This window comes from Hermetia illucens, chromosome 3 (genome assembly GCF_905115235.1).
Source record: "Hermetia illucens chromosome 3, iHerIll2.2.curated.20191125, whole genome shotgun sequence".
NCBI classification, from domain to species: Eukaryota; Metazoa; Arthropoda; class Insecta; order Diptera; family Stratiomyidae; genus Hermetia; species Hermetia illucens.
Window position 1 is genome coordinate 134,135,001 of NC_051851.1, and position 20,354 is coordinate 134,155,354.

The following is a 20,354-nucleotide window of genomic DNA, read 5'->3' on the forward strand; positions in this document are numbered from 1 at the left end:
CGGACCCAGTCTCGATGACTAGTTACTTAAGTCTTGCAGCGATCGGTAAGTTCGTAAGCATTTCTTAACATATGAAACAAAGGACTTATTTTACCTTCCGTTAGTGTATTATTTGAGCTGCCAATATCGATATTGAGAGGACCACTTGTCCTCCTTTTTCAGTGTCGGATATCCACTGAAGAAGTGGACAATTGTCCGCGAAATATCATTTGTTTATTTATTCGCTAGAAACACAGCGAATTTACATTTTGTTGGTGATAGAAAACGAGACATTAAAAAAAACAAACTTTCCAAAATTCAGTTAAAAAGGTTACAACAATAATATTGCAAGTAAGCATGTGACCCGTTTTTTGAAAAAGTGGTCAAAGCTCTACTGCCAGCATTAAGTGAGTTGGATGATGAAGAGGTTGAAGACCTTATGTCTAAAATAGAATTACTGCCCTATAATGAAAGTGATCAGAATGAAAATACAAAGAAAGCACTCTATACAGCCCGACGCGACCTCATTTGAAACGATAGCATAACATATTGGGTGTACAAATTAGTTCAGTACGTTTTCACCAGATGACTACGACCGTTGTTAATGTGTCGCCAAGAAAACACTACTGTATTAACAAACAACACTCGTCTAATACAGAAGAAATACAAATTATTGAAAATAAATTTTAGGCGACGAAAAATAAAACAGGTAGAGCATTGTTTGCCCTCCTGCTGCGTCTCCCAGATCAGCCAATGGGTGATGAAAAACGCCGAGAAGCAGGTGCAAGGAACAGATATGCTCTGGTTTCGACAATGATTACCGGAACAAACTCGCAGCGTTTCCGCGATAAATACGACTGGAGACTGGAGCAAGCGGAGACGTTAATTGATATGATGAGTTCGCAAATCAACGCAGTGGCAACGCCAATCCCAGCAACCTCCTGCAACACAGAATAAGCAATTTTCGCTTAGTCATCGAATCATTTACACATGCAATGTGCAAGTAAACAACGGGAACACACATCTACCGCATCAAGAGGAACAGAAACCCTGAATTATATTTTTACCACAACAGGTCCAGGAAACAGGCCTACAAATTTGAGGAGCCGTGCAAAAGAACCAAATTGTCGGAAAACTAGCTATGATGGTAGCCCGACGAAAATATCGCCGGCAATACGAGAAAGTGCCTCCTATTGGTCGACAAAACAACGAACACAGATACCAAAAGTAGCGGAAGTATCTGCTCTGCAAAAGTCATAGATAAAAAATCTAACAAAATCGGACCGTATCTTCCAGGCAGATTACGAGGTTCGAAATCTGCAGTGAAGTGCCATTTAATTAAATCTAAAGCTTATGAAGCCGCTCAACCCATACTGGGCAAAAATTTCCTATCGGTATACACCTTATACTAATTGACAATAAAATTATTAACTGGACTGCTAACCACGAGGGATACTGCAATTGTGAAGGTATTGAATAACAATTCCAAATTAACATTCTTGGCGAGTTCATTGAGGCAACCAAAGCAGTGCAACGCCTCGATCCCCAACACAGTATATGTTATCACATCTTGACAAAAGGTCCAGCGTACCATAACCGAACTTATCGTTTATCACCCGAAACGACGTAAACTAGAAAAGAAAAATGGATCCTAAAATTTTCGTCAAGGCGTACCAGCGCAATTTTGATCCGTGGTAAAAAACGGTCTTGAAGAATATGCGGAGATTACAGCCGACAGAATGGTTTCACAGTAGTTAATAGTACAAAACTTCGCATAGCATGCATATACGAGGTTAGACAATTAAGTAATGAGATTGATTCCATAAAAACTGTATGTTTAAAAATTATTCTCCAACTCCGCCATCCCCTTGGGCAGCTATACAGCGATTCCAGCACGTTCTCCACTCTTCGTAACATTTCTGGAACGCTTCGACTGGGATGTCTGCGAGTGTCCTCGTCACGGCTGCTTGGATGTTCGTAATTGACTCATAATGGATTCCTTTGACCACCGATTTTGTTCTAGGGAACAAAAAAAAGTCACAGGGTGACATATCATATCGACCAAGCAGCGTGGGATCGTTTTCCACTTGTCCCAGTCTTCTGCGATGCAGCTTTTGCTCCTCAGAAAGGTTCTTTGGAACCATCTTCACGCGCAATTTATTCATCCCGAAATCGTCACGGTTCATACCCAGCTCCGAGGACAATATTCGAACGGCTAAACGCCGATCTTCACGAATTAGGGTGCGCACACGCTGCGCATTCGCGTCAGTCCGCACCTTGACTGGTCCCCCGCTCCGCACCTTGTCTCCCAAGCTTTCACGCCCCTCCTTAAACTCTTTATGCCATCGAAACACCCGGGCACGACTAAGAGCACTATCACCATGCACTTTTACAATTCTAGCGTACGTTTCCGAAGCTGTTTCGCTCAATCTGGCGCAAAATTTTATCGCAACGCGTTGCTCGTTTCATTTTCGTGATGAGCAGCATCAACATACACGTCTACTCAACACGACACAGCAGGCGAACTGAACAAGCTAGAGCGATGGTGAATATATCAATGGAGAGGGGAAGGATTCCGGGGAAGGGGAAGAGAATTTGAAGGTTGCAGGTTTACCACAAGCGCGGCAATAAAATCAGTTTCATTACTTAATTGTCTAACCTCGTATGCAACTATCTGCAGCCACCAAGGCTGAAAACGGCCACTATTATAGTGTTTGGGCTGTATGAATTGAACAAATATGGCCCTCCAAATGCAGGCCGACTTTTCAACGATCAATGGACTCGGTTTTGTGAGCATTGAATCTGCGTCCTTACGTGGATGAGATTATATTATTGAAATTGAAAAACTTCGTTTCTTTCTTCAAAGTTGTACAATCTTTTCGTTTCACTATAATTCAATCAAAACGTGTTTTAGATTTTTGTACGCTTCTGTTAATCGTTGTTATCATCAGTTTTTGTTTGATATATTAATGATTTCTAACCTCAAAAGTCCTTAGGGGAATTTCCGTTTTTTTTTTCTATTATTGCACTTAAGGTTAAAAACAAAGAATCCAAATCATGAGGGGTCTGTTCATTTTACTAAGGGTCAAACATAGCCCTAACCCGTGCGAGATTTGGCGGCAAAAAAGGTCTACTGTGCTGAGGTAAAATTTCAGGGGGATTTAAAGTTCAAAGAGGAGTCCGCCAGAGTTGCATTTTATCAACGATACTTCGCCTTATATCATCCTTCCTCAAATATTTCGGCAAGGCTGATGACACCTGCTTGTGCTTATATCAAGTCATGGACCTTGGCCAAATGACAGCATTTGAAAAAAGAGACAAACGGAGTCAAATCAAAGATAAATACCCCCAAACCCAAAGTTCCGTGACAGATGATCGCACTTTTTCTATCTATATTAATTGACAGAGTATTGAAGGCATCGATCAATTGTTCTACCTTGGTGGCGTTGCCTGCGCTAATGGTGTCACGAAACTCGCTGCTTTAATAGTGCTAAACCTTCTTCTGCTTCGTCTAAAATTTGGAAACGCAGCTATCTCAACCCCAGTATAAAAGTTGACCCAGCTCAAAGCTCAAGTTGTGGGAGTATATGTTTGCCATTCAATCCTTGGTTACATAACTGTGGGATCAGTATGTGGAAAATGACCACCACTATTACTAGAAAGCTCCGAAATTTCATCAAGTCTTTGCCGTAATTTGACCTGCGGCAATAGCAGATAAAGAATCTTGCTGACATATGGGTCAGATCTCATTTTACGCATTGTCGATTACGTCATGCAATTGAACCCATTATCCTAGGATGACCGGCGAGTGGTTCGTCTTAGAATTATACAGCACAGAACAGTGCAGAAGGAATGCAAGCTTCTCGGAAAATTGTAGAAAGGAGCTGCAGCACGCTGTCAGGAACTGAAAGCGACGGCGCTAAGGTGTGCCTGATGTACTACGACCCACGTAGTACATTATGGTAACATTATAAACATACAGGCGAATTAATAATCTTTGTTTTGTTTTTTTTTTGAGAATGATGGGGTCCTAAGTCCGCGTCAACTTAATGCTGGACCGGACTTGTACTCGACTTTATCAAAATACTAATTTTCGATTTGCCTTAATCGTTCCGCAGATTCTAATCTTCCGATTCGCAGCAGTTCCTGTCGAATAGTACACTAGGCGACATAATTCATCGTACGACACCATTATTGGGTATTTTTCATTTCATTTCAATTTTTATTTTGATTATACATTATTTATTCCATTATATATTATTACTTCTATTACAAGTGTTATGGCCATGCCTGTTTGCAATGTTTGCCTGGCATCCTTTTCGAGAAATAGCAGAAAAAATACAAATATGCATCTTATCTCAAACGACAGAAGTCATCGTACGACTACGACTATTTCCTTTATTTTAAGTAAACTGCATAAAAACACAACGCAGTGACCGCGAAGGAATATCCACAAGGAGTTCGAAGTGCAGTTGTGGAATGCCGCCAACAAAAAGTAAAGAAAAACAAACATCGACCGATTTTAGACAAGTTGTGTTTAATTTGTGAGTCTATGAAAAAAAAAAACATTATTGGAAATAGCTTAAATCACAAAAAAATCGAAGAACAACCCAACATATCGTAGACGGTTATAAGGAAACGGGAATAGTAGAATATAAAGAAAGGGCAGGGCACGCTTGCAAGTTATCTTAAAGGAAAAAAGAGGGAAAGAGAATGCAATACGTAAAAACCCAAAAACAAGTGATGTAAAACTAATAGAAGAACTATTACAAAAGCGGAATGTAGACGTTAGCATTAGGACGATGCAAAGAACTTTAAACAAAAGTGTACTCCTCTAGGATAGCTTCGAAAAAAACCTGTCATCAGTGAAGCTAAAAAACTTAAAGAAAAGAATTTGCTTTTCTGCACAATAACGAGGGCATATCGTTCTGGAAACAAGTTATGTTTACAAATGAAAGTCAGTACAACATATTTAGTCACGATGGTCCACAAAAAATTTGGCGGAAAAAGGATGTGTGTATGTGCGGTGGAGGAGAAGCTACAGTTTCTGAGCACTCAGGCCGTGTTCGCCCATTGCACCCGCCACCCCCGTCTAACGGAATATTCCGGATTCGTTCACGTATTTCCATTAGTGGATGTGATGCTACCCGTCGCAACTGGAGAACATCAGCACCAAAGATCTGATGCCTGGTGCGTCCATAGGCGGGGTATTCACATAGAAAATGCTTCGTGGATTCCGCTTCCTCATTACAGGAGGGACACGTATCATCTTGAGTAATTCCTATTCTGAACATATGCTCAGCTGGTGAATTATGGCCTGTCAGAATGCCCACAATACATCTGCAAGTCCTCCTGCTTTTCAACAGGATAAACTTTGCGGTGCGCATGTTCGATTCTGGCAGGAAAAGTTTAGTGTGTCGAGCAGCATTTAGGCTCTGCCACCTGTCATTGTGGGAAGCTTGTTCCCAGTTGTCGAAAACAGACATAGTCAATGCTACTGATACTCCAATTGCCGGTTCCGGTCCCGGCATAGGGGAGAGTGACCCCCTTTCGCTAAAGCATCCGAGATTTCATTTCCCTCTACCCCACAGTGACCAGATACTCAGAGTAGTTCCACCGTATTGAATCTAGAGATAGAGTTCAAACGGTTTCTGCATTCCTGAACGATTTTCGAGATGATCAAAGGACTGCTCAACGCCCTCAAAGCAGCTTGACTATCACTGCAGATTGCGATGCGCCTGCCCTTCAACCCCTTGTCAATCACCCAGTTTGCCGCCCTTAGTATCGCATAGACTTCGGCTTGAAAACCCGTTGCATATTGTCCCAAAGGAAAAGCCCACTTCTCTTCTCTTTTATTCGAGAGGTAGACTCCGGCTCCGGAAAAAGGATACTGCATAAGAAAAGAAAGAATTTACGGGGCACCGTGAAACACGGCGGAGGTAATGTGCTTGTTTGGGGGAGTATGAGTTGGTTAGGGGTCAGTAATCTAGTGTTTATTGATGGCAAAATGGACCAGCATGTATTCATAAATATTTTGAAAAACCATTTACAGGGATCTGTCAATAAAATGGATTGGAGTCCAAATTATATTTTCCAACAGGAGAACGACCCTAAACATACAGCACGTATGGTACGTGAGTGACTACTGTATAATGTTCCGAAGCAGCTGCAGAATCCAAATGTAAACCCAATCCGGCAATCGTGAGACTACCACGAAAAGCAGTTATACAAACACCACATTCCTTCAAGGAGTTCTCTAAAGAAGGCCCTACAGGATGAATGGAATAGTATAGTATAGTATAGTTTACGCAGAAACTTGAATCATCTATGCCATCGCGGATGCAAGCAGTCCTGGAAGATAAAGGAGGCCCAACCAAGTATTGATATTTAACCAATAGACAAATATCTCAGAATACCAATAGTCGTACGATCAATTTTGTTGCTTAGAATTATTATTTTTTTTATTACTTTATTAATATTTTGCAAAAACTGTAAGGAACTGTAAATGAATATAAAGTTTATTTGAGTTGTCTATTTGTTATGCTTTTCTTTTTGTACTGTTTATTTTGAGTTAATTCAAGTAACGTTTTAAAATTTCGTGCAATGATAATTCATTTGAATTTTGTTTGAGAATTGTGGGGTCCTAAGTCCGCATCAATCTGATGCCGGACCGGACCAAATGGGGAGCAACTTACTCCCCCTTTTTTCGGCCCAGGGACCACTCGTTTAGGGCTTAGTACCGAAATTTTAAAAATATTAGGCGATGACAGCTTTACGGATTCTTACCAGGGCAGAGGCAAATCGTCAGATGCTGCTTCACCTGGGAGTAGCCTGCCCGAAGCGGCTCGCAGATGTTAAGTGCTCCTTTCTATAATTCGTAGAACACAACATGACCACGAATTATATTGAGCGCAAATCCGCCTATACTATTAACCAGAGCTTGGCCAGAGTTGAATTTATTTTTTTTTTGTTTGAGAATTGCTTATGTGTTTCCCTTCGAAACTATACCGAGTTTAGCACATTTACAGTATCTACGTGATGCTGATTTTAGAATCACGTGGTGAATAAGTTTCTTCTGTTCTGTTTATTCTAAATCATAAGACTGGCCCTTTCTTGAAACCTTCAGAAAGCCCAATTATAAATTATTACTGAATCTCCAATTTCTGTTATTAAATGTTGTAATATTCCACCCATATCAACAGTTTTAGTGTTGTGTTTCGCACTTGTAAACAAGACATTTTTACTGCGCTTTTCCTCAAACAAAGTTGATATGAAATGCACAAATAAACAATAAGCGTGTTCTCTTTATAAACACACTATCTTATAACAGCACAGAACATGTTCTCATAAAAAATAACATTTCTGAGCAAATTTCCATGAAACAGGCACATGTTTTGAATTCTTTCTTTTTTAGCCCAATAACAACTTTTCGTTGCCATGGAAATTTTTCCCCCGATTTCGCTCTCTGTGCAGCCTTGAAGAAAAGTTTTTAAGCAGAAATAGATTTGACGGGTTTGAATATACTCGCGATTCATGAGAAGAGAAAGTGATCTCAGAATTATTCACACACCGGTCGGGAAATTGCATGTAGTTAATTTGAGAATTGGATGCAACTTGTGTTTCCTGTGAATAGACTAAACAGAGCTAAAAATATTTGTTTTGAAACATTATTTTCAAAATTAGATACGTATTACATCTGACGAGCTGAAGACTTGCTTTTTGTAATGATTTTTTGCCTTCGTATCACCACGTGCGCCAGCTCCGTTATCAATCTGGACAAAGGCCAAAGAAGGAGACGCCTTCTTATCAGGCGATGACGGAATTAATTTACTCCTTCAGATCCATATATTACCACGAGATGTACATACTTCTGACAGAGACATTTTGGCTGCTGAGGAAGGTCCACGCACTCTTTATCGAGAATGTTGGGCCTACGTGCCGCCTAGAACGTACCCATATAGCCGGTGCTATGATTAAAAGGTGATCTGAGTGAGTACTCAGATGATCATAGATGATTTTTCCCTGGCGCGATGTTTTGTCATTCTTGAAGGATTACGTTTCTTAACATATTTTTGTTAGTGATGGGTACTTTGCAGATCGTTTTTTTTTTCAAAAAATAACCACAAGTGTTTAATTTGATTAAGATCCAGTGAACATGGCGGAGTTTGAGTTGTTTCGGGGTGTTGTACAGCAACTAGAGCTTAACGTTGTGAACTCGAGGACGCTGGAAAACTCCCGAGATTCTGGATCAGATACGTGGATGATATATTAGCAATTATCAAAGGGAAGAAGCAGAAACAATCCTCAGGAAACTCAACCGGGCACACAGGAACATCGATTTCACCATGGAGATCGAAAAGGAAGATACTGTTCCTAGACCTAAAAATAATCCGGGAAAGAGCAGATTTTGAATTCGACATCTACAGGAAACCCACCCAGACACAACGAACGATCACATACACCTCAAACCACGATTTCCACTATAAGATGGCGGCATACAACTTTACGATTCACAGGATGATTACAACACCGCTCAATGAGGAGAGAATAAATAAAGAAATGAACTACTGGAAACAGCCAAGAACAAGTCGGGAAACCGGAAGCTGGATGCTTCAGGTACGAAAGGTTTTGTGTATTTCTTAGTACGTAGCACGTAATATAAGCATATGTCCACTTTCGGGTGATATTGACATTGATAGTCTTCAATTTTCAAAGAAGCAACAACTTCGATGTATTATAAATTTGTTAGTAATAGTGCGATTTCCATCAAACTTGGTACGATCATGCTCTACATTATAGCCTACATCACTGTCGAATTTCGCGCCGCTAGGATGAATTTAAGGGGGCCTTCCAGCCAATTACAAAAAATTGTAGTAATATACTATTATTAACTTTCTTTGAACAGATATCGGTATGAAAGGTATTTCGGAGCCAAGGCACCATATAGTGGCAGCCTCCTGATTTTTTTCAGATTTTTCGGTTTGGTAGTTTCTGAGAATGGCCCCCTTAAAGAAATGATCACTTTCAACCCCCCGTACTCCCCACATTTCCAAGAAATGTCAAAACTAAGACCGGCTTCGAAAAGTACTAATCGAGACCTTTTATTTGATACCCCACATGACTATATTTGATGAAAAAAAATTTTACACCCCCCTTTTGCATGTATGGGGACCCCCCCTTAAATTCAACGTAAAAGGATGTAACTCACTGTATGTGTGAGCGTTCACAGTTCCCACCTTTCTACCAAATTTGGTGTCAATCGCTATAACCGTTTCCGAGAAAAATGCGTGTGACGGACAGACAGACAGACAGACGGACAGACAGACAGACAGACAGACAGACGGTAAACCGATTTTAATAAGGTTTTGTGTTTACACAAAACCTTAAAAACGGATACAACAGCAACCTCATCGAAACTCGAATCAAAAAGAAACTACGCCCGTCCTCAAGACAGCAACTTTCAACACTCTTCCAGGAGGTGAACACAGAACCTAGGCAGTGGATAACATTAACCTACTCGGATCGGACACAGAACATCAAAAGATGGTTATATAAACCTGGATTCCGGATCATCTCGACCAGCAGACGATACCTACTTAGGACTCGATTACAGTCAAAGACAAAAAAAAGGGTAGGGAACAAGGCGGGATTTATAAGATTTCCTGCCCAGACTGTAAAGGTTTACGTAGGGCAAACAAAACCGCTAGTCCACATCAGGATGTTAGAAGCAAGTGAACGACTAGATTTCTATGAGAGTCATTGCAAAAGTAATCTCGTGGCGTTGCTCTCATCACGATGTTAGTCAACTATACTTAGATGATTGAAGTTCTATGACCACCAGTATTTTAAGGAGCTATGCCAAGAACTCAAAAACTAGCCTAAAAAGCTTTGTGATGAATGGAGAGGAGACGATTTAACTTCACATGGACTGAAGTTAGCCTTCCAAAGAGTAGTGTCTATTTTACGCTAAATAAGACAATGCCGGATTTTCGAAGCAGCCTTAATGCTTTGGAGGACGCTTTCTTAGATACAGATGAGCGGATTCTAGTCGGAGGTGACTTTATTGCTACGGTACTTGAATGAGGCATGTTTCACACAGACTACAGAGGGAAACAAATACTGGAAATACGGCGAGAACACGACTGGTAGTTCTAACCACCGGATCCACCCCAACGTTCCGACGCCCGGGCTGCGAGGGGAGCAAGCCAGACGTAGCCTTCGCGTCGGAATCACTAGTGCCGCTGGTGGACGGATGGTGAGTTCTGGATGACTTCTCGGCAAGTGAACATCATCAATCCATTGCCTTCGAAGTGGTGGACTGAAACTCTCGGTGTGTGCCACCCCAGCGCTCTTTCTGTGCATGGAACGTCGCGAAAGTGATCACCGGGAGGTTTATCGAAACTCTTAAAACAGGTGGGGCCGCGCTGGAGGGTACTCTGGGGGCGGTGGCGCTGCAGCCGACAGTGTTGCAGTTATGAACCTGATAACGACGGAGCCTCCATGCCCAGGAGACATCCAGACGTGGCAAACCTTCTATGTATTGATGGACAGTGGAAATCGCAGAGCTCCAGAAGGAGTGTCACAGGCTCCGCCGCTTAGCACAACGTCTAAACGACCCGGAGGAGGCATGTATCATAGTGACGAAGTACAAATCAGTCAAAAGGACACTACCGCCCACTATGTATGCTTGACACTGCTGTAAAAGTGCTCGAAAAGGTCATCAGGCTCGCTGAAGCGACACGCGCTGCCGAAGATTTATCTCCCCGGCAGTTTGGTTTTAGAGCAGGGAGATCCACAGTTGATGCTGCTATTCAAGTCGTGGATGCCCTTCGACTACCGAAAGCACATAGCCACCGAACTCGAGTGTATTCCTCGTAACGCTTGACGTCAGAAACGCCTTTAATTCCGTAAGATGGAAAGACATTCTAAGCAAACTAGTCAATACTTTGCACGTGCCGAACTATCTCTTACGGATATTGAGGGACTATCTGAGGGACCGCTCCCTGCTCTATGAAGCACTAGAGGGCCAGAGGAGGATGGAGGTCACGCTGGGGGTAGCACAGGGATCCATCCTGGGGCCGGACTCCTGAAACGTTACATATGATAGTCTACTTAAACTCGCCATGCCAGAAGAGTCGCGCCCGGTCGGCTATGCAGATGTCGCGGCGCTTGTTGCTGGACGAATTGTCGAACAGGCGCAAAGCAGACTAGGCATATTGATGCGACGGGTAAGCGGATGGATGACTATTCATGGTTTGAACATTGCACTGGAAACAAACCGAAGTAGTCATCCTGACTAAAAAGAGAATCCTGACCCTGCGTCCCATATCGTTTGGCGAGTCGATAATTGAGTCAAAACCAGCAGTAAAGTACCTCGGACTGACTCTTGACTTAAAGATGAGCTTTCTTGAACAAATCAAAGGAGCAGCGAACAAGGCTGCAGCTGGAGTTTCGGCGTTAAGTAGGCTAATGGCGAACACTGGGGTCCTAGGTCTAGCGGGTGACGTCTCCTGATGAATTAAACGCAGTCTGTCCTCTACGGCGCAGAGGTATGGGCTGACGCTCTTGGCAAGAAGGTATATCGTAAACAACATCTCGCGCAAGTACAGAGACAGGGAGCTTTGCGGGTAACGTCTGCGTATGGCACTGTCTCTGAATCGGCCGTGATGGTGATCGCGGCAGCGATTTCCGTTGCTCTTCTTGCTAAGGAGCGTCAAGCCATATACAAGCGCAAGGGAGACGAGTGGCAGCTCTCTTGGCAAAATGAAACTAGAGGCAGATGGACTGCGCGGGTCATTGGCAACTTAGTTGCGTGGTTGAATAGGAAGCATAATGAGACTGACTGTTTCCTTACTCGATCTTTAAGTGGGTATAGCGGTTTTCAGTCTTGCCTGCACAAGATTGGAAAGGCGCGATCTCTGCATTGTGTGTTTTGCAATGGAGTTGTGAACGACGCCCATCACACTTTTTTTTCTTCTGGAAGTTGGGATGGGAGATTCGTCAGCAGCTCTATTTAAACGCAGGGGATCTCTCTGCAGACAAGATTGTCAAGGGGATGCTGAGGAGTGCTGACAGGTGGAGCCGTATTGCCCATTACGTTGAGGTCCTTCTCGTTGCTAAGAAGATAGAGCTCGACCGGTGGAGGAGTCGGATGGCAGGGGGTTCCTTGATCTGACAGTCCTCTTCTTCCAGTTCCCTCCCGTTGGTGAAAGGAATCTCCTGATTTGAAGGCTCCGCAAGGCGGGAGAGTTCGGCGACTAGCCCGAAGTAATGTGACAAACGTGTACCCCAACAAAAAAAAGAGTAAGGGCTAGCAGATCAAATCTTCGGCTAGGTACAAACCAAGTACCGTGCGAATTGAAATTAGCAGCCTCCTGATTTAAATCTTTCTAAAAGGCATCGATCAATTGTGTCCACTCAGATAGTGAAAAGCTCCTTACTTGTTCTGCGGGAATAAGTCGAGAGCTACATATACTCTTAACTCTAAATTATTCCCTGTTCTCCGTCCACATTTCAAATCACCATTTCAGATTCCTAAAACGCTTTGAAGAAAATGAAAACAACTCAAAATAAACTGACTGAATTTCGAAGGGCAATGACTCCAATGCCTAGAATTCCCCGATTAATTCGATGAAACAATGACTAACGTAACATTATTAATAGGCCATTCATCATTTTACGCTAAAACTACCCACACTATCTATGTAAGCACCAAATGTCTTAAAATAACAGAATGGTTCAGTGCGTGGTTTACACAAGTGTCTTTGATAGAAAACTTACAAGCAACACACCTGTCAAGCCGTTATATTCCGTCTACCTTTAGAGAATCAATTAATTTACATCAAGTGAAATTAAGCAATTAATAAGCACTTTCCCAATACTTTAGACCCTTTAATTGTTGGGTGTGGAAACAAGAAAACTTGGAGAAATTCCATTTCCAGTTTTAGAGAGGTTCCGCCAGTGACTTCGTAATTAGGCAGTTATCACTCAAAAGACTCTCTCTGGTTCAGGCAATTAGGAAATTCCATTATCTTAATAAATTAGTTGATATATGGTGATTTATTTACCAAACCAATTCTAGACTAATTTCATGGAGCCGAACACATCATATTCGAAAGGGGATGGCCAATACGAATGAGATAGGATTTGATGTCCATTTTTATTAGTAATTAATAATATTAGCATGCAGACCCGAAATTTCACGGGCTTTTTAATGAAAGTTCATCTTAGACGTATTGATTGTACTTAACGATGGATAGTTCCAAAACAAAATATCAAAACCTTTCACCTTGAATATCCCATCCTTACTCTTGTACTTCGATGTGGACAATAGTGGTCCCTCTGAATTTTGTTAAAAAGGACTACGTATTTGAACAAAAGTAAAGGCACTTGGTATTGCTTCCTTGAAATTATTATCAAAATTATTATATAATAGGAATTGGATTTGCTGGACGAAGGGAGCCATTCTAATCGCCAAATCGCTGCGAAGGTCAACCGAAGTTAGTGCCTCATAAGGAACTATTTACGGAAAGGCTCCTACTAGGGATAACACCAAATTGTCACTACGTCAGAAGTGGCAACATAACGTGCTACGATTCAAACTAAACTTCGGAAGCGGTAGTGTTATGATCTGGGATACATTCTTCTATGAGGGTACTTAGAGCTCACAGAGATTTCAACAAAAGTAAACTCACATGCATAATTCGACTTTTGGAGGACAAGCTTTTTCCATTTTGAAATGAAAATTGTGGGAAAAAGTATATTTCTCAACAAGACAATGCTTTAGTTCACATCTCGAAGGTGACCACAGAGGCCTCAGAAACACCATAGAAGAGCAATGGGCAAATATCGTATTAGCTTCAACAAAAAAAAACTTTTTTCACTTTTATTGAGCTTTATTAATTTATATATTAATAATGCCCTTATACGAATGTCTATATGAAATCTAAGCACTTTTAAAGTTGAAGCCTTTATTTTAAAAAATAATTCGATCGTAGTAAGTAGAAGATATATACAACCTAAAATACAAAATTGTTTCATCTAAAAAAATTTAACTTTAACTTTCAACGAAAAAGAAACTGAATTAGGCTTATACGAATGTCTACGACTGTATCTCTTTGTGCTTGTTGGGTCCCAAGCCTAGATAAGGGAGGAAGATTTTAGGCAACGTAATTTCCTCAGTTGCGGGGAGTCTGCTTTACGAGGTCGAAAAAATTGATTTTTTTTTGCGTCGATCAGTCAATTAATTCATCGAATTATGAACCGTGAACTTTTATGAGAAAACATACTATATATCACTGGATTGTGCAGTTTGGTTACTCTCGAATTCATTCATAACGAAGGGAAATAATAATTTCAACCCCATCACCGGAGCGGATAGAAAGTTTTTGAAGGGGAAGAAGAAGTGCCTCTTCTCCAAAGCGGAAGAAAGCCGCGGTGGTCAACGGACTCATTTATTAATTAATTGAAAATCAGTTCCCTATGACGATCATAAGACTTGCTGTCAGTTTTCTCACAGATATGACACTTTTATGTCAGCGCCGGAAAGGAAATTTCCGATCTCTTGTCGGTAACATCTGGAATGCCGCAAAAATCCCGTATCCATATACTACCAGAAATGGGGAATGAAAACAAACGAGGCAAAGATGCACGTCTGCATCTTTCGGAGAAAATCTGGAAACCGTGTTTATAGAGCCATCCACAAGAATGCTAGAGGCTTCAAGCTTAAAGTCGGGAATACCACAGTTAGCAGACCAAAATTGATCAAGAACTTAGAAATCCAACTCAATGAATTCCTAAAGTTCAATCCTCATCTTAAGCTCGCTATCAATAAGGCACGCAAGTGCATTGAGTAAAATCTATTTTCTTCTTCGTAAGAATGTAGCTCGAAGCACCAAAGCCAAACCGACTCTATAATAAACCCTGATACGACCAATCAAATATTACGGAGCCCCAATGTGGATGTGTATAGGCTTCGAACGCCGAATATTAAGACACTGCTCTGTACTGTCTTACAATTGGAATAAGAAAACGTGCGGTCAGAACGCCAAAGTATATCGGAGTGCAAATGTCAGACCAATTAGAGAATTCGTTCTCAATCTCAATGAAAGATTTTTCGAATAGAATAGAAAACCATCCAAATCCTAACTTTAGAAAACTACATGGGCAGGATAAAATGATCCCATTGGCCACATTTCTTCGGCCTTGCCAAATATAATAGTGTATTCCACCGCTAAATCCCAAATTTCACTCCTTCAGTCCAGTCATTAAAGCTTTCAACCTCGGCATCCTTTCAGTCAAACCGATTGACATGAAATTATAACGCCGATGTGCGCCTCCTCCATCCCGGAGGGAAGACACCCCAGAACCACGGAAATTGATTAAATGGTCAATTCTAACCAAAAAAATGTTTCTGCTGCATTTTTTGCTTAGAATTGACCATTTAATCGATTTCTGTGATTATTTCGAAAAAAAAATTACCACCACGGAGGGGGGTGCCTCACCCTCCGGAGACGAGGCGCACATCGGCACAATATAACTTTTGTTCCTTATGCCATCCTCCACCTTCAGCTCAAATTTCGATTTTCAGCTTTAATGATCGGACTGCTTGCCTCGTGGAAGTACATAGAAGATAACCAAGGGAAATCTAAGGTACTAATTGCCGAAAATAGTTTTTAAGTAATAAGTTAGCGTAAGTAAGTTTTAACCCTCTCGCACCTTTAGTTTCTAAGTTAATAAGTTCCTTTAAAAAAATGTTAAGAACGATGTAATGACAAAAAATAAATTAAATTACAGAGAGGGTTACACATTTGAAACAAGATAGTTTTTTAGTTAATCATAAATTAAATCATGCAGACGACTTGACGGTGGTAGTGGTTGCGAAACACCCCCAGGACGTTGAACTGTACAGAAGTGAAACCATTCATACCATCAAAGCGTGGTGAAACGGGACTTAGCGGAAGATAAGACGGAGGCGGTCCTTATTACTAATCGTAGGAAAAAAAATTTTTGTCAAAATCCGGGTTAGTAATCACGAGGTCGTTTCAAAACCGATCATTAGATTGGGGTAATGATCGATGGCAACTTGAGCTTCAAGGGGCACCTAGATTATGCGCGTGAGAAGGCAGCAAAGACTAGCTAATCTCTAGCAAGGATGATGTCTAATATTGGAGGGCCAAAATCTAGTCGCTGGCTGCTTATCGCAGGGGTGATGAAACCCATCGTGCTAAAAGCGGCTTCTGTCTGGGTGTGCGCACAGTATAACAGTGAATCAGGGAAGGGTAAGTTCGGCACGCTGGCCAATCGTGCTGAGGGTGTGCAGTGCTTATAGGGCAGTATTCGATGAGGCAGTGTGTGCCATTGCGGGGACGATGCCCTTGAATTTTCTAGCGAATGAGGCACACTGTCTTCACCGGAGAAGGAAGGCGAACCCGGCTAAGCGCGGGCTTCCTGAATGCCACTAGAAGGAGATGTACAGGAGATGGCAGCAACGGTGGAATAATTCCGAGAAAGGCCGCTAGACCCATATATTGATGCCGTGTATTGAGAAATGGGTTGAGTGGTAACATGGCCCGTCGAATTACTACCTAACACAGATCGGTAGATACAGGAAGTACTTACATCGCTTCGGGTTGGATGATCCCCAGACTTTCCCGAATGCGTCGCTACAACCGAGGATCCGGAGCATGTCATGTTCCATTGTCCAATATTCACGAATGAAAGAGAAAGATTAAACGACACTCTCAACGCAGCTATTGAACCCCCAATTTCGTAGAGATGTTGAAGTGAACGGAACAATAACTGCGATACAAGAAAAACTACAGAAACTGGATCGAGCCCGGAAAGTGCGACGGGCGCGCGATTTAGTTGTGCTGACGTGTAAGCCTCCTCGCGAAGTAATACTTCACGGTGGTTTCGCGGGGATATGGACGGAGAAGTGGCGGAGTTTTAGTGGGTTGTGCAACCTGACACAGTAGCGTCTTTTTAAGATTTCCATCTTCACCAAGAAAGACAAACCGGGTATTGGTATGGAAAGTATTTTGAGGCCTAGATACCATGTGCATGTACCACCATATTTCTTTTCAGATATTTGATTTGGGTAGTTCCTGACAACGGGTCCCTGAAGTAATGGACCTTTTTCGGACGTCCGCGCTCCTCTCCTTTGCAACCAATATTAAAGCTAGTATTGTTTTCAGAAGATAATAATCGAGACCTTTAATTTGATACCCCACATGACAATACTCCGCAAGAAAAAATTACACCCCTCTTTTCCATATATGGGGGCCCTCCCTTAAACTATGTTACTCACGGTATGCAACGGAATTCACAGGACCTACATTTCCACCAAATTTCGTATCAATAGGAGTAACTGCTTCTGAGATATATTATGTGAAAGACAGACAGGCAGACAGTAAACCGATTTTATTTTACACAAAACCTTGATAAGAGCCTATAACCTTCCATATGCATAAATCCTTCAGAAAAAGTTCTACCCAACATTAAATCAGATCTTTACATAATACTCCCTAATACGTAAATCATAAGCAAACTCAACTTTGGCAAGAATTTATCCATTCGTGTATGTAAAAATGACGCAATCCCTATGACCAAGATCATCTGTGAGGAAAACTACTGAGAAAAATCGTCTATCAACGGCGTCGTCTTTGTTTATATTTGCCCATTCAGATTCGCAATCACACGCCAAATATAAGATAGAACAGTCACACGACGTGTGTATGTAAAATATCTTCAGGAGCCAAAATAGGGTAAAGCCGGAAGCTTAGCGTCAACGGCAACTGCCAGTTGGCTAAGATAAATCATGCAGCAAGAGGTATCTGTTTTTCGAGACTTCTGGAAAGTTTTGTTTGCCACGCGCTGACCTTGCACACAATTGACGCCAAAAGTCCAAAGTATTGATTTCTTGAGGAGACGTTCATAGCCGCGACCATCCAAGTTTAAATCTGCGAACAGGGTAAACCTCATTAGCGAATTTGCTAAATTGTTTGACCTTATCGAGCGCTGATTCATTCTCCTTTTCTTTGCGCTATAAAAACAAGTTATTGTGTTCAGTTGCAACTTTCAGAAACGAGATTTTCTCATTCAGTAAATCGGTTCAATTGGATAAGACCGGTTGCCGTTACCGGCAATATTTCCGGCACTTTTGTCCAGGTGATTTGCCCGGAAGATGTTTTGTTCGGTTTTCACACAGTTCACAGCGAAGCGTTCAGTCTTTGCACAATCGCAAACTAGATGCAGTGAGGAAGCAGTTGTATGGCAAAAAGACTAGGCAAGGTCAGGGTCGAACCCAACACTTCCAGTTCCATGCGGATCTCAAAGGTTGGGTATTGATTATTTACAGTACGTTGAAGCTTTCTTGTCGTAATCGCTGAACACTCAACTTGTTCAGTGCCGGTAGCACGCAGAAAGCATTTTCATTCAGTGACAGTGAAGGGCGTTGAAATGGGATGATTTGTTACTTACCACCCATCGCACCAAACTCGCACCTCCTTCTTTTCACTCGCCTCCCCGTTCATTTTCTCGTTTTTCTGACTTCCTTCTATGTTGCTGGACATTTTCCTTTCCACAGTGAATGACTTTCGAGCAACCAAAGATAACTTTCCAATGCAACCACAAGACACTACGATTGACCTAGTCGACGCGTTTCCAAATTCGGGAGTTCGTTTACCGCTTGAATCGCAACACCGTTGGAAATTGGAGAGATCGACTTCACAAAGGATAACTGCTCCTTAGCGACCCGAAATGAATATTTTCGCTTTTACTAAAATTTGGCGGTTTCGATCCGCCCGTAAAGTGTTCACGGAATCCGACTAATCTTTCACTTCTCCGTGAAGTTATGTAAAAAATACGAGATGTTTACAAAATAGAAACAAAAAAGAAAATGTGCCCCGAAATGACAACCTCTCAATAAAATCTGGCGATTTCCTAATTTAGGAAAAAATCATTGAAAAACAAACGAATGTGTAAATCGCGGGAGGCTGTTTATTGTGTTCACTTCGAAGTGTGATTTTCGCGGTGAAATACTTTTCCTCGTTTGATCGGCGCAACGAACGGCACAACTATGCAAATCACACCCACTCTCGGGAAGTCCAAAATCTGAACTGAATTGACAGATCACGCCATTCCGTTTTCATTGATTTCGTTCATGCGCCGATAGAAAGCATGGGCGACGACGATTTTGTTAGTCACTGTAGATTGGGAAGATTAGAAAACAGCTGGCTAAGTAAATTCACAATAAAAACATGTGGATTTGGAATGTGGATTTCAAATGCATTAGGAGAAAGCGTATTTTTTTATAGTTTCCGTGTTCTTAGTTCAGCTGCCTTGCTAATAAATTCTGTTTTCAGTGATGGGTGTTTGTATTTAAATATTTGATTATATATAGGATCCATATATTTGACGACGCAAGCCAAAAAGTTAACGTATTTTGTTGATTTCAGTTGTATCCATGGGAGAGAGTAAGTTCAAACATTAGATATAAAATTAACAAATAAAAGGACAACTTAGCCCTTTCTGCTTCTAACGTGAAAATTTACGTAGTAGTTTCAGTTTTGGATCATCCCCACACACGGTTTTCCAATGTCTTCACAAACAGACACTAAAAGACGGGTCCGCCAAAGCCTATAGTGCTAACTTCTACTGCACGTGTCGATAGACTGAAAACGATACCCAAACGAAAACGGATTTTGATGTAATTAAATATTTTTCTCTGATCAATATTGTGACGGAAATCATTCTGGGAAAATTATGTGTGACGTGAATTTAAATCGTAGTAATGACAATTAGCCAGGAAACCAAAAAATATATAAAAGTAGGGCGAATATATAGTTAGGACAAATGTTAACAGTGACTCAAAGGCCAATAAGGAACTGTTGTCAAATGCGCAAAGTAGTTTTCTAGCAAAGTCTTTGCATGCTTTCCCGCAATGTTTCGGGGGGTATAAAAGAGCCGGAGGTCCGTCCGTGCAGTAAGTCTGCCCCTCTCATTTCCTTCGAATTCCAATCAACCTCGGTCTTCGTCTTCGTTTACTGCCCTAACCAATCCTTGGACACACACGACTTCCTCCGCATGAAGTCCCTCTACGCTTCTCAACCCCGACATCCTGGAAAACAATGGTCCTTAATTATCGATGGAGACCTCAACGCCAGACACAACCTCCCATCCCACCATCAACCTAGCCCTTTTCAGCCCGGCCCTTCCAATCTTCAACAAAGGCTACTACCATTACAACCTAGACCACTTCCTGATTAGCAGTAACTTAACTGTTATTCTCAACCCAAACACCTTTCCCTTCCTCGAAACAGTCTCTGGCATTAGTGACTATGATGCCATAATCCCAGACATCAAGTTCCCAGACA

At 41.7% G+C, this 20,354-nt stretch overlaps 1 protein-coding gene across 2 annotated transcripts in view; it reads right to left on the minus strand.

Annotated features, from left to right (window-relative positions):
* LOC119651228 (ethanolamine-phosphate cytidylyltransferase) overlaps nt 1–19,106 on the minus strand; it is a 57,108-nt gene extending 38,002 nt beyond the window's left edge. The window contains exon 1 of one of the 2 annotated variants that reach the window (XM_038054698.1): nt 18,460–19,106. In XM_038054698.1, the coding sequence (XP_037910626.1) occupies nt 18,460–18,551 (92 nt within the window). In that variant the 5' untranslated portion in view covers nt 18,552–19,106. The remainder of the gene's footprint in view (nt 1–18,459) is intronic. The other variant, XM_038054699.1, reaches the window with a different exon arrangement.
* Between the last annotated feature and the right edge of the window lie 1,248 nt (nt 19,107–20,354).